We start from the raw sequence: 17,701 nt of genomic DNA, 5'->3' as shown, positions 1-17,701 counted from the left end.
TTTGTGGGCCTGAAATTTATTTAGGACCGGACATATAAATTAATATTCGCAAATGGTTAGTGATTTATTTGTCAAAAATACATTGTCGTTCTTCAAAATTTATTTGCTACTCGTTCTGCTTCTCATTCTGCGAAATATATATTTTAAAATAGGTTTGTTCATAGATAACTTTCAGGCCCTGCAATTTTTCACCCACTCTTATATATGTAAAGAAAGTATCCATCAGAGAATGTTACTTGCCGGCAGATACAATATGTACAACTATGTGTAAACACACCAACTAAAGCCAAATAAAAGTCGAATTAAGATGTTGATAAAGTGTAGATAGCTGTACGGGAGCCGCTTGGACTTATGGCTTATAAAAGGGGCAGCAGATCGCCCAGCCGGGGCAGATAAAAATCTGGCTGGGGCAGCCTGTCTTTTTCCCGCTGGACATCCGAGAGATTACTGTATCGACCAGTGCCCACCAGAAGCGATAGCATGCCACAATTGCTGGCGAAACCAACATCTATTTTGAGGCTACGGGAGGGAGGAACTCATTAAAAAAGCTTCAAAGGATGTGTTAATCCCGCTTACCAGTCACCAATCATAAGCGTTCGCTCGGTACGTAGTTCCTCAGCCTTGGTTAGGGGCTCAAGGACCAAAGGATTTGGCTTGCCCATCTCGAGGGCTTCCCGCTCCGAACAGGCTTCGATGCCGGCCACAAAGGCCCCGGTGCCGGGGATACAGAAGGCTGGATACTTGTGCACGGCATCCCGGTTGGTTACAAGAAATGCGGCGTCGGCATTACTGCAGAGGATGTGACAGGCGCGGGCCATCTTGCAATAGCTGAAGTACTCATCCCAGCCGACCACCACAGCGCCCACGTCCCTCGCCGCTTCTGAGTTGCCAAACTCGCGTGCCACAAAGTCCGGCCACTTGTCGCCCGGAGGCAGTTCATCTGTTCCTCCGGCTCCGTAGCTGTCGATTCCGTGCTGGCTTAATTCCCGCGCAATGGCCGCATTGCCCACCACATAGACCTTGTGCCGCGTCCTGTCGAACTGTGGACTCCCAACCAGATAGTCGGCGATGGCCGCCGTAGGCGATATAATGTGTCGGTCGCTGGGTAAATGGAAGCCAAGGCGCTGGGAGCGCTCAAAGAGCTCATGGCGCGTCTTCAGTCCATTGTTGGTAATCAGGTAGACTTTTTTCCCAAAGCGATCCTGCAGGGCATTCACCACATCCGGAGCACCCGCAATGGCCGTGTCATCCTGCCAAATTGTGCCTGTGCATTTAATGGATATTTAATTTGGTTTCATTTGAGAACGTTTGAATTTAGAGAACATGGAAGTCTTTTCTTAGGCAACTCAATTTTTATTTATTTATATTTTTAAATAATTTAAACCCAAAATCCTGTTTGTAAGCCGTTTGTAAAAAGGAAATATATACTACATAATTAAAATTTCACATATCTGCATAGAATATTTTAGCTTAGAATGGTTTATTTTACAAGAATTGCGAATGCTCATGTATAAACCGAATCCGAAAAATATCAATCAAGTATTTCTGATAACTAATGTTTAAATGTTTAAAGTTATCTAAATTATGTATCATGAAGGTAAAATGTAAACTTTTAGATACCGCGATCGCCAAGCTTTTCCCTCACCCATGTAAACTACCACCTAAATGTTATATATTTCGGTGAAGCGACAACCCTGGCAAAAGCTGCACACTTGCTTCACTCCGCCCTTGAGACTCACCGTCGCCGTCGCAGAGAACCGTTTCGAAACTTTGGAGCCACTCGCTCACCTGCTCCCCGGATAGACCGGTCAAGTCGACAGCACCGCCTCTGGACATTTTGCTCCGTAGACCGCTTCGCCAAATGTTTGCGACTCAACTAAATCGGCGACCGGCTGGCTGATTCCGATTCAGGGTGATTGGGGAGAACCTGCTATCTCCCTTTCGCACAAAGCTCGCTCGGAAAAACAAATTGAATCGGGCATATCGATAAAGTCATCCGTCTCACAAAATGCTTCTGAATTTATTTAAATATTCTTTGTTCTGTGGTATAAATTGTACTATACATTTGCGTTAAATATTTTTAAAACTGTCCTGTCTATTGCCGTTAAATGTAACATCTATACAAACACATGTCCGTACTATTTACTGATTACTAATTCATTTCAAGCCCGCCAGACTGTTCACGATCGATGGCAATAGATCCCCCAACTTGGGCAGGTATACGTCTGGTATGAGCTTCTTCTCCTCGGGATCCTTGCTGAGCTTCCAACGCTCCACGTCCTTCAGCTGATGGATTCCTGAGCCTACGAGCAGGGTCTGAAATCCGCAATTATAGCCAAGAAGTATGTCTGTATTGGCTCGGTCTCCGATCATCAGAGTTCTCGATGGATCGATCTTCTTCTCTCTGACCAGAGACTCGCAAATGGCAGGATTGGGCTTTCCGATCACTATTGGATCCCGCTCCGCACAGGTTTGAATGGCCCGCACGAAGCTCCCGCTGCCGGGCACTATCATATTGGGCATAGGGAAACGCTCATCCGTATTAGTAGCCACGAACAGACACTCAGGGTCGTTCAGGTACGAAGCGGCCTTCATCATCTTGGGGAAACTGAAATGCTCGTCGAAGCCAACAACCACGGCTCCGATGTCCGTGTCCAGTTTTAAATGCTGTGCCATGAACTCGGCCAGCGATCCCTTCATGGGTTCCGGTCCCACCTCAGTGTGCTCAATGCCCACGGCGTCCAGCTCCTTGGTGATTCCCTCGCTTCCGATCACGAATACCCGCTTGTTGAAGTTCCGGCGTTTCAGATACGCAGCTGTGGCATGGGCCGTCGATATAATGCCATTCTCCTTGATGTGAAAGCCCAGCTCGACGCCTTTCTTGAGAAGTTCCGGACGGGTCTTCGTCGAGTTGTTGGTGCAAAAGTAAATGGACTTTCCCATAGCCTTGAACTGGTTCATCACGTCCACCGAGCCCTCTAGTGGCTGGCCATAGATCCAAAGAACACCTGGAGTGGAAAAGTGCATTAATAACGTTTTTGATTTGTCATTATCTTTCGCCAAGTGCTCTGGTAAACTATTACAGGAAATGTATTACTAAATTTGATAAATTACTACGAAGGATCGTGAAAGGCAAACGCATGGCCAAGAGGTCAATTTGAGATGAATTCTTATACTTGGTTAGCAACATTTCTTTACAGAAATAGCATTTAAAATTAGAAAAGCGGTAATGATTGACTCATTATTACTTAAAATTAATATATAATAAGGATAACATGGATACATGAGTATTTTCATTTCATAAATCTAAGGCTCATCAATATGACTGCATTTATCTGACTCTTACTAGCGCTTTACTGCCAACCCTAAATATAATTATGTCGCATGAGTCATGAGGGCATCCGAAAGTCGACTTCCCGCCATATCACGCACTTCACTCTTTGACATTGAAATTCACGACGCTGCCACAACACAAAACCAATTGGTTGCTGACGTATTTGGGCAAAATGTGGTATACACATAACTTTATGTAACGCAGCTTCCTGGGCGGAATCCTATGGCGAGTTGAGAGTACGCCCACCCCACCACCCACAACCCACTTACCATCGCAGTCGGTTATTACACTGTCGAAGCTTGATATCCACTCGGTCACCTTGGCGGAGGACAATTCCAGGAGATTGGTGCACGTCTGTTTGTACATGTTGATAGCTGCCTGTCGCGAGAATCTGGCAAAGTTACAACTCATTTATGGCCTTGCAGCGGCGACTATCTTTTACACATCACTTTTAATTTATTAATTGACTCTCGATTGCGAGCAACTCCCTGAGAATTGAAGCAGCTGTTGGCGCCTGTTAGAGCTATGTTAGTATCTGTCAGATTTCAGCGTAGCTGTTACGGCACCCTGTTAAGGTCAACAGAGTGCTAACAAGTGTTTGGCGCCAGATTTGAATTCAAAGGCTGGAAGCAGAACTTCATTACATCAAATGTTTATATTCGAAAAATGCCAAAAAACCCCAACCGTTAGTAAACACACACTTTGATCATTTGTATGCTTGTTTATTGTTTTATGTGCCTAATCACTAAAATTAATTACTTATAGTACAGGCATTTTTATTTTGTTGAATCTCAGCTTTCTTTTGTGTTTATAAACTTGCTGGAAGAACAAACCATTGCAGAAATTTAATTGAAATACTGACCCTACACGTTACAAGGTTGGTAAGCGAAATAAAAAGGTTGCAAAGCAGTGTGTTTTTGGGAGGGGCTTGGCGAGGGGTGTGTTTGTGTGGAGGGAAGAGCTGGAATCGAGAGCAAAAACGTTTTGCGTTTTGTACCATAACTTGCGTTAAAATAAATCTCATTAAGCTAGCGCGAAAAACGAACGAAAAATTGTTGGCTAATTACAGAAATAAACTATTTTACATTTACGATAATCATAAATTAATAACTAGGACACGAAACGATATCGAGAAAATTGCATTTAGAGGACCGAGGCCCTTTTGCGTTTCTTTTTTTTTATGTTGCCATTTGGGGTGCGTCTGCTGATGAGAGGTAATGAGCCAAGTCTATTTTGCTAAAGGATCCTGCCTAGAACTGCGACATAAGCAGGCTCCCACTGCCGCCGCCGCCCCCACCTCCCCCGCCGCTGCCGCCACCTGGACCGCCGCTCGTCCCCAGCACAGATCCCAAAAGCCCACCACTTGACATCTGCTGTTGCTGCATGGGCATCTGCTGTTGCTGCTGCATCTGCATAGACGAGGAAAAGCTGTTCATGCTCCCCACAACGCCAGGTCCCATACTGGCACTAAGGCTGGACAGTCCGGGGCCAGGTCCACCTCCCAGCGAACCCAGACTAGTGGCTCCCATTGCACCCGGTGCTCCGCCCAAACCCGTTCCTCCGGGCAGCAGACTAACGCCCGGTTCGGGGCTCTGGTTTTTCTTTTTACGCTTCTTCTCTTTTTTGCGCTTCTTGCGCTCCTTATCGTCCTCGTGGCGTTTCTGCTTCTTGTGCTTTTTCTCATAAGTCTCCAGGCCGGCCGAGTCTGCAAGACGTAATCATTGGGTTAAGTGTGATCGAGTTGAGCGGTAATTCAGCAGATAGCTTACCGAGCAGCGTGGATTCCTGTCCCGTGGTCACGCCGTCTTTGTGTTTGTGCTTTTTGTGTTTGTTTTTGTGTTTACGCGCAGGTGTGACATATGTGGTACGATACTGCTCCGGCAGCTGAAATGGATATCAGAATAGGATAAATTAACAATGTAAAAGTGCAGAACTGAAAAAAATAAGATATTTCATGCAGAAAAGTAATTTTTTTCAGAATATGCATATGGCAGCATAATGAAATAGTGGTCCTATCTGGAGCGTTTTTACTAATGCACTGCGTGCAATTCAAATTGAAGCATTTTCAAAGTTGTTTTTTAACATAAATAAAATGTAGTGCAAATAAAATACAAATGCATAATACTATTATAAATGACAGAAAAGTCGCGACAAAATTAAATTTTATAGTAGTTTTGCCTTTAGTAGATAAGTCTGTGCAGGAATTAGGATTAGGCTGAAAGCATAGTTAAATGCATATTATTTAATCATTATTACATTTAAAACCTTACATTTGATATTTAAAAGGCGAATCTAATGAATGCAAATGTGTTTAGAAATATTGAATGTGCCGTAGCTATTCGTAGGGCAGAGCAAAAGAAAAAAAGGCAAATTGATAAAACCAACCGGTCCGGGATGCAGGCGGAATCCGGCCAGCTGCACGGGGGTCAGCGGAAGAAGCTCCTTTCCACCAATGGGTGGCTTTTCGATCACGCTCCGCAGCGTGCTGTTCTCCACGGGATGCGTGATGAGGTCGTTGATACCGGGGATGTTCTGAAGAAACGAGGCCAGCGACTCCTTGAACTTCTTCTCCTTGAACTTGGTGAGTGTGTGGTGCAGTCCGTACTCGGTCATGAGATCCTTGTCACCGGTAAGTTCTGCCTTGGCGGGCGGTTCCTTCATGGAGTAGAATGGCCCCGTGTGAATGATTGTGGGCGTCTTGCCCAGCGAAATGGTCGTTTTTAGAGTGCCGGAGGAGTCTTGCCGTGCCACCACGGGTGATCGGCCGCCGCCGTGGGGCGATGACTTCGGTGAGTCCATCATGTTGCCGTAGTTGCTCATCATCTTGGAAACTCAGCGATTCTCGGCCCTCTTGGCAGCCCACGCACACACTCGCACCGCACACGCACACACGGGCACAGCAACAAGGCAAGGCCAGCAGAAGGTATCGCCTGTCGCGACTCTCGGGCTGCGCTGGCCAAGCACACACTTTGCAAAATACGCCGCGGCTGCCCGGCACTACGGCGAACTATTTTCTGGTCGAATACTCAACTAATTATCTGCTCTTGTGGCGTTTTCTAACAGATTTCGGGGGCAAGTCTCGCCATCTTGTTGTGTCCGCGAACCAGTGTGACCGCATTGCGACAGCTAGCGAAATACTGATGCTTTAACGAAAACGCGAGTAGAAAGTGCCGCAAAAATACCAAAAGTGTTCTGGGAAATATCAGGACTGCGGAATACCACACAGAGTTGAGTTGCAAACTATCGAGTATTCATCGTAAATTATAATTTTAATTTCATAAAATATATAAGATTTAAAGCGTTTTTGAACTATTATTCAACATAGGAAATATTCAAAATAAAATTGAAACGCCTATGGTCTTTGTAATAAAAGGGCATAATTGTAGTCCTAATTTTTTTTTTATTCCCGAAATGTTATAAGTATGTACAAAGGTACGTATATTTTTCCTATAATTTTTTTTTAACAAATACAAGAATATAAATCAATGGTAGCCAAAGCTATAAAAATGGTTTCACACATATACCTGGTTCGATTTAAGGTAGATGACCCTTAAAATGAAAATATTTGGACATTATCAAATGAGTTACGAACACATCCTATTTTGAACGATCATCAAATAAATATTTTTAGACACAACCTTTACAATTTGTAAATTTTCTAGAATTTCTCATTTCAACAGAGTGGAAAATCCCCAAAACAATCGATAGCTCCCTGGCCATCATATGACCACTATCGAATGCACATCGCCAGCCCTGCGACCGCTCCGAGCTCCACAACACGAAAAACAGTCGGAAAAACACATCAAACTAGTGTTGTGTTTGTAGTTAAATAACGATTATCCTCATAACACGCCCGCACCAGACATGCAGTTCACGCTCCGTCATGTTGTTTCGGCAGTAGCCAAGGTAAGGATCGGGAGACATAACCGATTCCCCAAACGCCATCGCCCCTCAAGTTATGCAATCTAACCTCACCGAGGGGGTCGAGAAATGGGCAGGAAAAGCCTGGAAAATGCACTTGGATCATATTGGCTCATATGATCCCAGGGGGTGAATCACTGGCGTTTGGGGGATTTGTTTGGCCCTGTTTTCAAGGTCGCTAATTGGACCAATTATCAGCTGATAGTCGGCCGAAGATTAGTAGGAAATGCGTGCGACTGGCGTGATAAATGATAAGGCGGCACAACATGTAGTAATCTGCCTTCTTTACAGACTCCTCTGCGCACCAATGCCGCCATTCTGGGTGCCCTTAACGCCCGCTGCTACTCCAGCACCCACGAGGCGGACATCGTGGTGATTGGCTCCGGACCCGGTGGCTATGTGGCCGCTATCAAGGCCGCCCAAATGGGCATGAAGACGGTCAGCGTGGAAAAGGAGGCCACTCTGGGCGGCACCTGCCTGAATGTTGGCTGCATTCCCTCAAAGGCGCTGCTGAACAACTCCCACTACTACCACATGGCCCACTCCGGGGATCTGGAGAGCAGGGGCATCAGCTGCGGCAGCGTTAGCCTGGATCTGGAGAAGCTTATGGGTCAAAAGTCAAACGCTGTGAAGGCTTTGACCGGTGGCATTGCCATGCTCTTCAAGAAGAACAAGGTCACACAGCTGTCGGGCTTCGGCAGCATCGTCAATCCCAACGAGGTGCAAGTGAAGAAATCCGATGGTTCCACGGAGACTGTCAAGACCAAGAACATTCTCATAGCCACTGGCTCGGAGGTTACCCCCTTCCCTGGCATTGAAGTAAGTGCAAGAGCTAAAACGCACGATTGCTTACTTATGCCATTCAAAACCTTCACAGATTGACGAGGAAGTTATTGTAAGTAGCACTGGCGCCCTGAAGCTGGCCAAGGTGCCCAAGCATCTGGTTGTCATCGGCGCCGGTGTCATTGGTCTGGAGCTTGGTTCGGTATGGTCGCGTCTGGGCGCTGAGGTCACTGCCATTGAGTTCATGGACACGATCGGCGGCGTGGGCATCGATAACGAAGTCTCCAAGACGTTCCAGAAGGTGCTAACTAAGCAGGGTCTTAAGTTCAAGCTGGGCACCAAGGTGACGGCTGCCTCTCGCAGCGGCGACAACGTCACCGTGTCCGTGGAGAACGCCAAGTCTGGCGAGAAGGAGGAGATTCAGTGCGACGCCCTACTGGTCAGTGTTGGACGTCGTCCCTACACCGAAGGTCTGGGTCTCGAGGCCGTGGGCATTGTTAAGGACGACCGCGGCAGGATCCCCGTCAACGCCACTTTCCAAACTGTGGTGCCCAACATTTACGCCATCGGCGACTGCATCCACGGACCCATGTTGGCGCATAAGGCTGAAGATGAGGGCCTCATCACCATTGAAGGCATCAACGGAGGTCACGTGCACATCGACTACAACTGCGTGCCCAGTGTGGTCTACACGCATCCCGAGGTCGCGTGGGTTGGCAAGAGCGAGGAGCAACTGAAGCAGGAGGGCGTTGCCTACAAGGTGGGCAAGTTCCCCTTCCTGGCCAACTCTCGTGCCAAGACCAACAATGAAACCGACGGTTTCGTCAAGGTTCTGGCCGACCAGGCCACCGATAAGATCCTGGGAACCCACATAATCGGACCTAGTGCCGGCGAGTTGATTAACGAGGCAGTGCTGGCCATGGAGTACGGAGCGGCTGCCGAGGACGTTGCCCGTGTTTGTCATGCGCATCCAGTAAGTGATCACAAATCGATTGTAGCCTAGAATCACTTTGGTACTTAACAGAGTATTTCGAGCCTAACGCACAATCTTTTTCTTTCAGACATGTGCCGAGGCCTTGCGTGAGGCTAATGTGGCAGCTGCCTTTGGCAAACCCATCAATTTCTAAGCACTTCCCAATCCCTGCCAGATAGTGAAGAATTTTGCACCGCGTTTGAAATCTTTGGATAACCCCTATTCGAAAAATTATCCTGACAGCCGAAACGACAGTCTCCGCATATTTGTAACTCTCAATGTAGGAACAGAAAAGTTGAAAATATAAATAATGGTAATGGCGCCAGGCGTTAATTGCAATGTAATATGTGTATTAAGCTAGAATAAATACAACACAGTTTGAAAACTCGAAACTCCACTTCAGTAGATTAATCCCTTTCCAATGTAGTTCGATTTTGTGGTGTACAACTAATAAAGCTAATAGCTAAAAAAAAAATGGAATATTAGGCTTTTAGTTTTTAATAACTTTAAACAATTAGTTTAAAAATTCGTAAGCTAAAAGTTTACAAATAAAGTGTAAAAAGGTATTGTAAAAAGGTAGAAAGATAATATATTTAAGTATTTACTTAATTTAAATTAATTGGCAAGTTATCTGAACATAATCTTTTACTTTTTAATAAATGTTGAAAAACGTAGAATGATTTCCAAAAATAGCTATATTGCTCATTCCCGTTTTAGCGGTAAACTCGCCAAGCTGAGTATCACTGTTAACAGCTGTCGCACCGGCTTTTCGAAAACCATCTGGCAACGCTCGCGAACGCTCAGTGTCAAAATTTCGGCCGTTTCAAACGAATAATTTATTTTTGGGCTTTGTTCTCACATTTAGCACCGCATTATTCCCAATATTTTTTTCAAAGGTTTTGGGGTACAAAATTCATAGCTCATTGCAATGTTACGATTTGGTAAGCTCCGTCGCAGCCTGTCTAAGGTGGCCAAAAAGGAACCGACAGCTGTGCATATTCAGCGCCGTTGCATTCAGGCTAGGAGTTTCTTGCCGGGATTGGCCACTAGGACAGCTGGAACGCCCTCTGCGACGGCCCAGGTGACCGGTGGCAGCAAGCAGCAGACCCATGGTAATACCGGTGACAGTGGCCACGAGGAAGTGAGTTCATTCGTAGAATTAGTTTACATAACCCACGGCTCTAATGCATTACCCGAATTCAGCACAACAGCCGCTGGCCAAGGAAGATCTTCAGTGGCATCCAGCCCACGGGTTCCCTGCATCTGGGTAACTATCTCGGCGCCGTCCGCAAGTGGGTGCAGCTGCAGAATGCCCGTGACGATGTCACCGTCTGTATTGTGGATTTGCACTCTATTACCATGCCCCACAATCCGCCGCTTCTGCGAGAGAACATCTTTACCATGGCCGCCACGCTGCTCGCCTGTGGAATCGATCCCACCAAAAGCACCCTCTTCGTCCAGTCCGCCGTTGCCGCGCACGCTGAGTTCAACTGGATCCTTAGCTCCATGACCACCATGCCGCGGTTGGCTCAACTTCCGCAGTTCCGGGAGAAATCCCGCCTTCTTAAGGATGTCCCTCTGGGATTGTACGTTTACCCGGTTCTTCAAGCAGCCGACATCATGCTCTACAAGTAAATATCTTCGTTCTTCTGGTTATAATGTCAGCCGTTAAGTTATAGTAGCTCAGACTTCATTGCTTTGGTTCAGCTTTACATATTTTTAAGTACAAAATTACTTTAAATATCTATATGCACCACCTGCAAGAAGTAGACACTTAACCTAATGATTCAGGCTTACTTATTTAAATACTTATAATATTCATAATCGTTTTTCGATTAGGGCCACACATGTTCCTGTGGGCGCTGACCAGATTCAGCACATTCAACTGGCCCAACACTTGGCCAGAACTTATAACGGTCGCTATGGCGAGACCTTCCCTGTATGCACCGCAATTATTGAAGATGGTGATGCCTCCCGTGTGCTGTCCCTGCGAGATCCCTCCAAAAAGATGTCCAAATCGGAGGCAAATCCTAAAGCCACAATCAACTTGTGTGACTCGCCCGACTTGATAACGCAAAAGATAAAGAAAGCCGTCACAGACTTTACATCAGACATTACCTATAATCCTGGCAAGCGAGCTGGCGTCAGCAATCTGGTCAACATCCATGCCCAGGTCACGGGTCAGCCGATAAAGACAGTGGTGGACGAGGCCGCCACCCTGGACACGGCCAAGTACAAGGACCGTGTGGCGGAGGCTGTGGTCGAACACTTACGACCGATTCGTGAACAGATACACCATCACATGACCAGGCGCAACGAGATGATGTACTTGCTTGAAGTGGGGGCAGAAAAGGCACGTCAGCAGGCACATCAAACCTTGAACGATGTTAAACAACGCCTAGGGCTAGGCACCAGTGTCAACATTCCGGCTGCGGTACATGTGGCTCCACTTTTGCCCGCACCCGATATATCCAAAACCTCGGCAAGCAGGCGAATGTCTAAGGATTTCGACGGAAATGTCCACGAGCGCCACGAGCGGATGTACGGATTCGGAGATCAGCTAAGCGGAGGAGCTGGTCAGTCAGTCACCGGGGAGTTGGCGGATATGTCTCAGGCCGCTGTACCGCGGGTGGTCCGTCGGGCGCCCGTCGTTCCCGCTCAGTCGCTGCGCGTAGAGAAACAACTAGGTAGCTCCCGAACTAGACATGTATTTAAAATGGACACCTGCAATGCGCCGCATATTGGTTTCAAGCCACCGCCGGGATTTTCGGCTGGCATGGTAACAGGTGGTCTGGCAAAGAACCAGCGCCCGATAGTTAAACCCGTAACTGGCGCTCTCGGATTCGGCCAGCAGTCGCAGGGTGGCTCTTTCAAGCAGAGCCAGAACGTGAATCCTAGTGCGGTATCCACTATTGCACGCGAAGTAAACGCTGCCAAGAAGCAGGAGTTTACCTGCAACCCCGCTTTGTACGGGTCTGCTCTAGAAGCGCGTTCAAATTCCAGTCACTTAAGCGAAAAAACTAACTCCACGGCAGGAGACAGTGAGTTCATTATTGTCGCGAACGAGGAGGAAGAGCAGACCTCCTCTGAGGAGCAACGCGAAGAAGCTGAAGAGGAGGAGACTGCGGAACGTGAAAGGGAGAACTGCGAGCGAAATGCTGCTGCAGCTACCAAAGCCGAGATTTAAGTCAGGGATACATTGCAATTGTTATAAGTGTAGTACAAGTATACTTAGATCACATTTCTGTTAAATCTATCGTTTTTATAAAAATCGCGGATAGCTTTCGCAGCAGAAAACTAGTCAATATTTAAAGTGCAGTTATGTCAAGATAATAATATAGACGCATCAAAATCAAATGACATATGGATGACTCCAATTGATCGCTACAATTATTAAACATCTGTTACGTACTGAGAGTGCAGTAAGATTACATTTTAAAATTGTAAAATGTTCGTTCCCATTCGATTGCTTGGCCGGTGTGATTTTCCCGCTTAATTATAAGCAAATCTAGCATCGAAATAAATTTAAACCTATTTAGCATAGGAATATTCGTGTTTATTGCTTTCAGCTAACTTATTGTACTTTTGTAGTTTTTGGTATCCTATTTAACGGTATGAGGATAAGTGCATGTGTAAATTACATAGGTGAGTATGTGGATGATGAGAGCGCGTCTATTTGCGTATCTTGCAGGCAAAAAGTAATTGTATAGTATGTTAAATATCAATTTGTATTTAGGATGTACTGTGCATTAATATCAGGGGCACCTCGTTGCTGTATTTCGAGTTTTCCTGCCCGCCCAACAACGCCGAATTGCTGCAGTCCCGCATCATGGCGATGGAATTGTTGCGCTGTTCCCGCTGCCTCAGTCGGCTGTGACGAATGCCGTAGGCCAGGAAGATAGTCAGGCCTATGGCGATCCATATGCTGAAGCGCACCCATGTGAGAATGTCCAACTTGATCATCAGGTAAATGTTAATCATAATGGAAATGCCCGGTAGCCAGGGTACCAAGGGAACCTTAAACGACAATTTCACCCCTGATGTTGGTTGGCGCGAGATAATCAGGAGAAGCACTGCAAGGGGTATGATGCCCAGCACCAGCTTAATACCATCGAAGGATGTCACGTTAGCCAGATCCTCCTCGAACTTGGTCAGAATCTGCGAGAAAACCATGCACCAAAGAGCTGAAACAAAATAAATTTGTTCAGATTTCATTAAGAAAGTATAACAATAATACTAATTCATAGTACAAGTATGAAGTAAGCTTAAATCCAATTTTAAAACAACTTGTACTCACAGAACAGCGTGACACTGTAGGTGACAATCCTTGAAGTCTGCTTTGTGGGTACGGTCTGACCATTTAGGTTGAATATCCGCCTCCAAAGGGCACTGGGACGATCCTGCTCCAGACCCGTGGCACGTCCATTTGCCACAATGCGACTCTCCCGGCGATCGTCCACTTCGTAGCGCAGCATTAGGACACAACTGGCCACCATAGAATAGGCCAACAAAGTGCCAATGGACATCATGTTCACCAGTTGGCTGAGATTGAAAACGGCCGCCAGAATGCCAGTCAGCAGACCTGTGATCATGGTGCCCTTGAAAGGCGTCTTGTACTTCTCGCTAATGTCTCCGAGAAATTTGAACAGCAATCCATCGTTGGACATGGCAAATACGATCCTTGGCAGCGGGAACATGGCTCCCATCATGCTGGAGCACAGTCCGAACATCGCCCCAATACTGACAACATACTCGGCCACATGCCAGCCGTTAATCCGGAAGACATGGGGCAGTGGAGCCTTTTCGTCTTGCTCAAAATAGGGAAGCATCATGGTCAGCACTGTGGACACTCCAAAGTAGGCCAGAAAGATCATGGCCAGCGAGACAATCACAGCAAATGGAATGGACTTCTTGGGATTCTTGGCCTCCTCTCCAGCTGTGGCAATGCAGTCGAAGCCAATGAAGCCGTAAAAGCAAACTGCAGCACCCTTGATTATGCCCGAAACTCCGTAGGGCATAAATCCACCATCGCCATAACCCTCGGGTACCTCCGATTTTGGAATGGACCAGTTTCTGCTGGAAACTGAATAAGGGATTGTGTAAGTAAATTAGTATGTGAAACAATTTCAAAACCCACCTTTAAAAAGACCCGCGATAATGACGAACATCACCACACCAAGATTTAGCATGGTAAAGACATTGTTCACCCTGGTAGATTCCTTGGCTCCAACTGCAATGGCCAGGGAAAAAAGTATGGTCACCACGAAGGCAAACAGATCCGGATAGGCACCCATTCCGTCAATGTTGAGGGGCATGTGGGTGCCCAGGAAACTACTCATCGGATTGCCGCAAAGCTGATCAAGATAGGTGCTTAAACCCTTGACGACACTGGCAGAGCCTAGGGAAATCGAATATTGGGCAATTAAATCAAACCAATCAGTCGACAGCGTCACCAATTGAGAACTTACCAATTGCGTATTCGAGAATGAGATTCCAGCCGATGAGGAAGGCGATAAACTCGCCAATGGTCACATAGCTGTAAATATACGCCGATCCCGCTTTTGGAACCCGAGCTCCGAACTCCGCATAGCATAATCCGGCGAAGATCGAGGCGATGGCGGCGATGAGGAAGCTCACGACCACGGCAGGGCCAGCATATTGCTTGGACACTTCGCCAGCAAGGACGTAGACACCCACACCCAGAGTCGATCCGATTCCCAGGGCGGTAAGATCGAAGGCGGATAAGACCTTGGCCAGTTTGGATTCATTTGAGTCCTCCAGGGGCTTCTTGCGTGTGAGCACGCGAAACGCATTCGTCACGCTCCAGCTGGGCATTCTGGAATACGTTCATTAAACAATTATTATAATGGGTAAGTGTGCAATTGGGGCTTAGGGCTTTTGCTGAGCCGTGCAATAATAACCCGCCGTATTTTCGATGTTTACAGAACCCACATATTAACACGTTCGCAATTTGTGGAAAGTGCCTGTGGTGGTAGGTGGGCTAAGAAATTTGCGGAGTTGGGTTTATGGATCGGGCCATAAGAAAATTAGTGGGCGTCCGTTAATGTGCGAATGTAGACAACGGTTTTACAGTCGCCAAGTCGCGTCGAAGCTGATCTAAATTGGAGTCTTGTGATCATCGGGGACTAATTCCGATGACTAACAGGGGATATCTCCACACAAATTCATCCCAAGGTGCAGTGCCTCAGCTAACGCAACGCGCAAGAAACTATGAGTTTGTCAAGGTGTTCAGATACATATTGGTTAAGGATTAAAAAATTACTAAAATTAAATTCCTTCAAGTTTTTCAAATCCATTTTAGTTTGGTTTACTACTCAATGTAAGCATCTTAAGTTAATATACATGTACATATGTACATAGGTGAAAATAATTAATAGTAATAGGCTGTCAGTGAATTTTAAAGGTTATTTAAAAATTAGTTCTTTACTCGCATACAAAACGCCAGAGTGAGCAAAAACTTGTATTTAAAAATCACATTATAAATTTTGTTTGTAATCTTTAAAATATTTTTAATACAAATTTTGATAAAACATATTTTTAGATATGTTTGCAAATTTAAATTTCTGAGCACTAATTATCGATTTCTCACCTGCTTGTTAGTGAACTAGTTTAGATCCTTTATCACACAGATACTTTTTTGCCTGTCTTCTTTATCGCCTTTGAATATTTATTTACTAAATTTCACAAGCTGCCAGCCATTCTTCGTTTTCAAGGGTTGAATCGAGTTTCAAATGCTTGAGTGTGCAACTAATAACCGAATCTGTATCTGGTTGCCACTTAATTGAGTTTGTGTATCTGAATTCGCAGTTTGGAACTTGATCGATTTGCGTATAGCGCCGGGAAGCGTTCCACTTATTTCTGAGCGTTGGTCAAGCACGCCAGTGCCATTAAATAGCGAATCGGTTCTACGGCTCCGGGGAATCGTGGTGAGTGCCAGCCGGACAGAAGCTCTCGAATCCTCAGGTCAGACACAACTGTGGTGGAATCGCGCCTCTGACGCTGATAACGCTAATTGGTAACCCGCTACCACCTCCTTCCCCACCTGAACGTGAAGTACGAGTATCGCATACCCGAATGCATACTACGGATGGGAATTCTCGATCCAACGGATGACTTCTCAGGTCGATGGGCCAAGTTTACCACAAGCCCTAATGAATTGTCGCGATCGATTAGCGGTTCGAATAGTGGAAACTGTTTGTCGTCAATAAATAAATAGCGGAGTAGCTACATTTTAGGCTCTGTACAAGTGTGGCACTTGCTTTGTAATTCCGATTTCATGAAACTTTAATATTTGCATCTTTGACACGCACATTGCATTAATAGTTTATTCATCTTACGCATTGGAGAGTTGCGCATATCTTAAAAAACGTTCACAAGATAAGAAACGCGACTACAGAAAAAAATCAACATACATTTTATCTGGATGACTAATTATTCAAATGAAGTATACTTTCCCAATAAGCAAGTAAGAGTAGAAAATATTCCATTACGACCAGTTTAATTACAATTTTTACGCGCCAAAAAAAGCAGCTGCATTTTCGTCCTTTTATGAAAAGGATTGGGACGCTGCACAGGGCATTTTTCAGTTGGGGTGCTGATAGCTCCTGGATGGATTTTTAATTTAGCTTTGTTTGAGCTTTTCATTAACATGGCCGCGTGGAGCTGGAGATTCGGCCATTGTTTATACACAACTCAGCTGATAGGGAATAGCCGTCGTGTGGCCGAAAAGTGGGTGCTAAATCGTGGCTAAAATTAGCCACCGTGTTTGATTGCACTAAACGCTAATTTTAGACACTTGTTGCATGCGTGTTCTTGTGGTCCCCCACACAGGCACATACATACGTACAATATGTATGTACTTCACATCCCAAAAACTCACCCATAGTACTCGGCGAACTCCTCCATTGCTGTCATGCGAATCGATTTGATTAAATTCAATTAATACTGTGCCGCTCATCAATTCGCGGCCGTTTTCCGTTCTTCACATAACCATTCTGCCGCAAACCATGTGTTTTGGACATAAAATCACTTTTCCACGCAACACAAGCTGCCGCTCTCTCTCTGCCTCTTGCTCTCCCACTTGCCATGGCCGCAGCCAATGGGGTTTTGCACATTGTTGAACCCTTTTTAATAACAGTCGCAGCGAACCCAATTTGTTGGTTTTTCTCCATTTTTTAAATTAAACAAACATGGTTTTCGGTTTGGGTTTATGTGTTGAAATAAAATTAACTAATATTTCTACATTATAAGGGTCAGTATATTTTTGTATACATACAAAAGGTCTGTAGATTTTAAAATCACCTAAGCAGTAATAAATAATATTTACTAATATTGCATTATTTACACCCTCGCGCTACGTCCATGTTCATCTACTATTTTCGTTTGTGGGGCGAGAGAAAACCCGGGTAGTCGACTTCTTCGAATCTCCATATGCTGGCGATATTTATACATTCAACGCGGTGGCCTGGCAGCCCTGATTCAGCCGGTAACAACACAATAGCCGCTCTCTCTTGAGGGCTCTTTTTGGGCCTTTCTTAGTGTGCTTACTTCATAACCAATTCTATTTCATCAGCCCTTAGTTCCACCCTTAACCGAGTTTCTTTGAATGTTTGAGTAATGTTGGTTCAAAGACATATTCTAATGTCTTTGGTTGGTTTTCTTGGGAAATA

The 17,701-nt window shown here is 45.6% G+C and overlaps 6 protein-coding genes across 7 annotated transcripts; 2 read left to right on the top strand and 4 right to left on the bottom strand.

Annotated features, from left to right (window-relative positions):
• Positions 1-63: 63 nt before the first annotated feature.
• On the bottom strand, positions 64-1,978 carry LOC122618314 (glycerol-3-phosphate phosphatase). The gene is made up of 3 exons (XM_043794671.1): positions 1,740-1,978; positions 577-1,264; positions 64-519 (listed from the first exon to the last, which is right to left on the bottom strand). The coding sequence occupies exons 1-3, from the start codon at positions 1,834-1,836 to the stop codon at positions 357-359; spliced, it is 948 nt and encodes a 315-aa protein (XP_043650606.1). The 5' UTR covers positions 1,837-1,978; the 3' UTR covers positions 64-356.
• A 21-nt stretch (positions 1,979-1,999) lies between these two features.
• LOC122618313 (glycerol-3-phosphate phosphatase) lies at positions 2,000-3,856 on the bottom strand. Its single transcript, XM_043794670.1, has 2 exons — positions 3,604-3,856; positions 2,000-3,008 (listed from the first exon to the last, which is right to left on the bottom strand). Exons 1-2 carry the CDS (start codon positions 3,743-3,745, stop codon positions 2,158-2,160), a joined length of 993 nt encoding a protein of 330 aa, XP_043650605.1. The 5' UTR covers positions 3,746-3,856; the 3' UTR covers positions 2,000-2,157.
• Positions 3,857-4,039: 183 nt separating this feature from the next.
• LOC122618312 (mediator of RNA polymerase II transcription subunit 19) lies at positions 4,040-6,454 on the bottom strand. Its single transcript, XM_043794669.1, has 3 exons — positions 5,720-6,454; positions 5,104-5,218; positions 4,040-5,039 (listed from the first exon to the last, which is right to left on the bottom strand). The coding sequence occupies exons 1-3, from the start codon at positions 6,155-6,157 to the stop codon at positions 4,585-4,587; spliced, it is 1,008 nt and encodes a 335-aa protein (XP_043650604.1). The 5' UTR covers positions 6,158-6,454; the 3' UTR covers positions 4,040-4,584.
• A 569-nt stretch (positions 6,455-7,023) lies between these two features.
• On the top strand, positions 7,024-9,403 carry LOC122618311 (dihydrolipoyl dehydrogenase, mitochondrial). The gene is made up of 4 exons (XM_043794668.1): positions 7,024-7,240; positions 7,547-8,074; positions 8,133-9,011; positions 9,100-9,403. The coding sequence occupies exons 1-4, from the start codon at positions 7,199-7,201 to the stop codon at positions 9,163-9,165; spliced, it is 1,515 nt and encodes a 504-aa protein (XP_043650603.1). The 5' UTR covers positions 7,024-7,198; the 3' UTR covers positions 9,166-9,403.
• Positions 9,404-9,803: 400 nt separating this feature from the next.
• LOC122616703 (tryptophan--tRNA ligase) lies at positions 9,804-12,554 on the top strand. Its single transcript, XM_043792246.1, has 3 exons — positions 9,804-10,152; positions 10,215-10,642; positions 10,851-12,554. The coding sequence occupies exons 1-3, from the start codon at positions 9,940-9,942 to the stop codon at positions 12,196-12,198; spliced, it is 1,989 nt and encodes a 662-aa protein (XP_043648181.1). The 5' UTR covers positions 9,804-9,939; the 3' UTR covers positions 12,199-12,554.
• Positions 12,546-17,070, bottom strand: LOC122616704 (cationic amino acid transporter 2). Of its 2 annotated transcripts, none has more exons than XM_043792247.1 (5): positions 16,912-17,070; positions 14,480-14,847; positions 14,149-14,409; positions 13,309-14,094; positions 12,546-13,195 (listed from the first exon to the last, which is right to left on the bottom strand). In XM_043792247.1, exons 1-5 carry the CDS (start codon positions 16,944-16,946, stop codon positions 12,744-12,746), a joined length of 1,902 nt encoding a protein of 633 aa, XP_043648182.1. In that variant the 5' UTR covers positions 16,947-17,070; the 3' UTR covers positions 12,546-12,743. The 2 variants fall into 2 exon arrangements, with proteins under 2 accessions (XP_043648182.1, XP_043648183.1); XM_043792248.1 differs by lacking the exon at positions 16,912-17,070 and adding an exon at positions 15,622-15,896.
• Between the last annotated feature and the right edge of the window lie 631 nt (positions 17,071-17,701).

This window comes from Drosophila teissieri, chromosome 3L (genome assembly GCF_016746235.2).
Source record: "Drosophila teissieri strain GT53w chromosome 3L, Prin_Dtei_1.1, whole genome shotgun sequence".
NCBI classification, from domain to species: Eukaryota; Metazoa; Arthropoda; class Insecta; order Diptera; family Drosophilidae; genus Drosophila; species Drosophila teissieri.
Note: the sequence above shows the minus strand (reverse complement) of the source record. Positions and strands in the feature narration are given on the sequence as shown.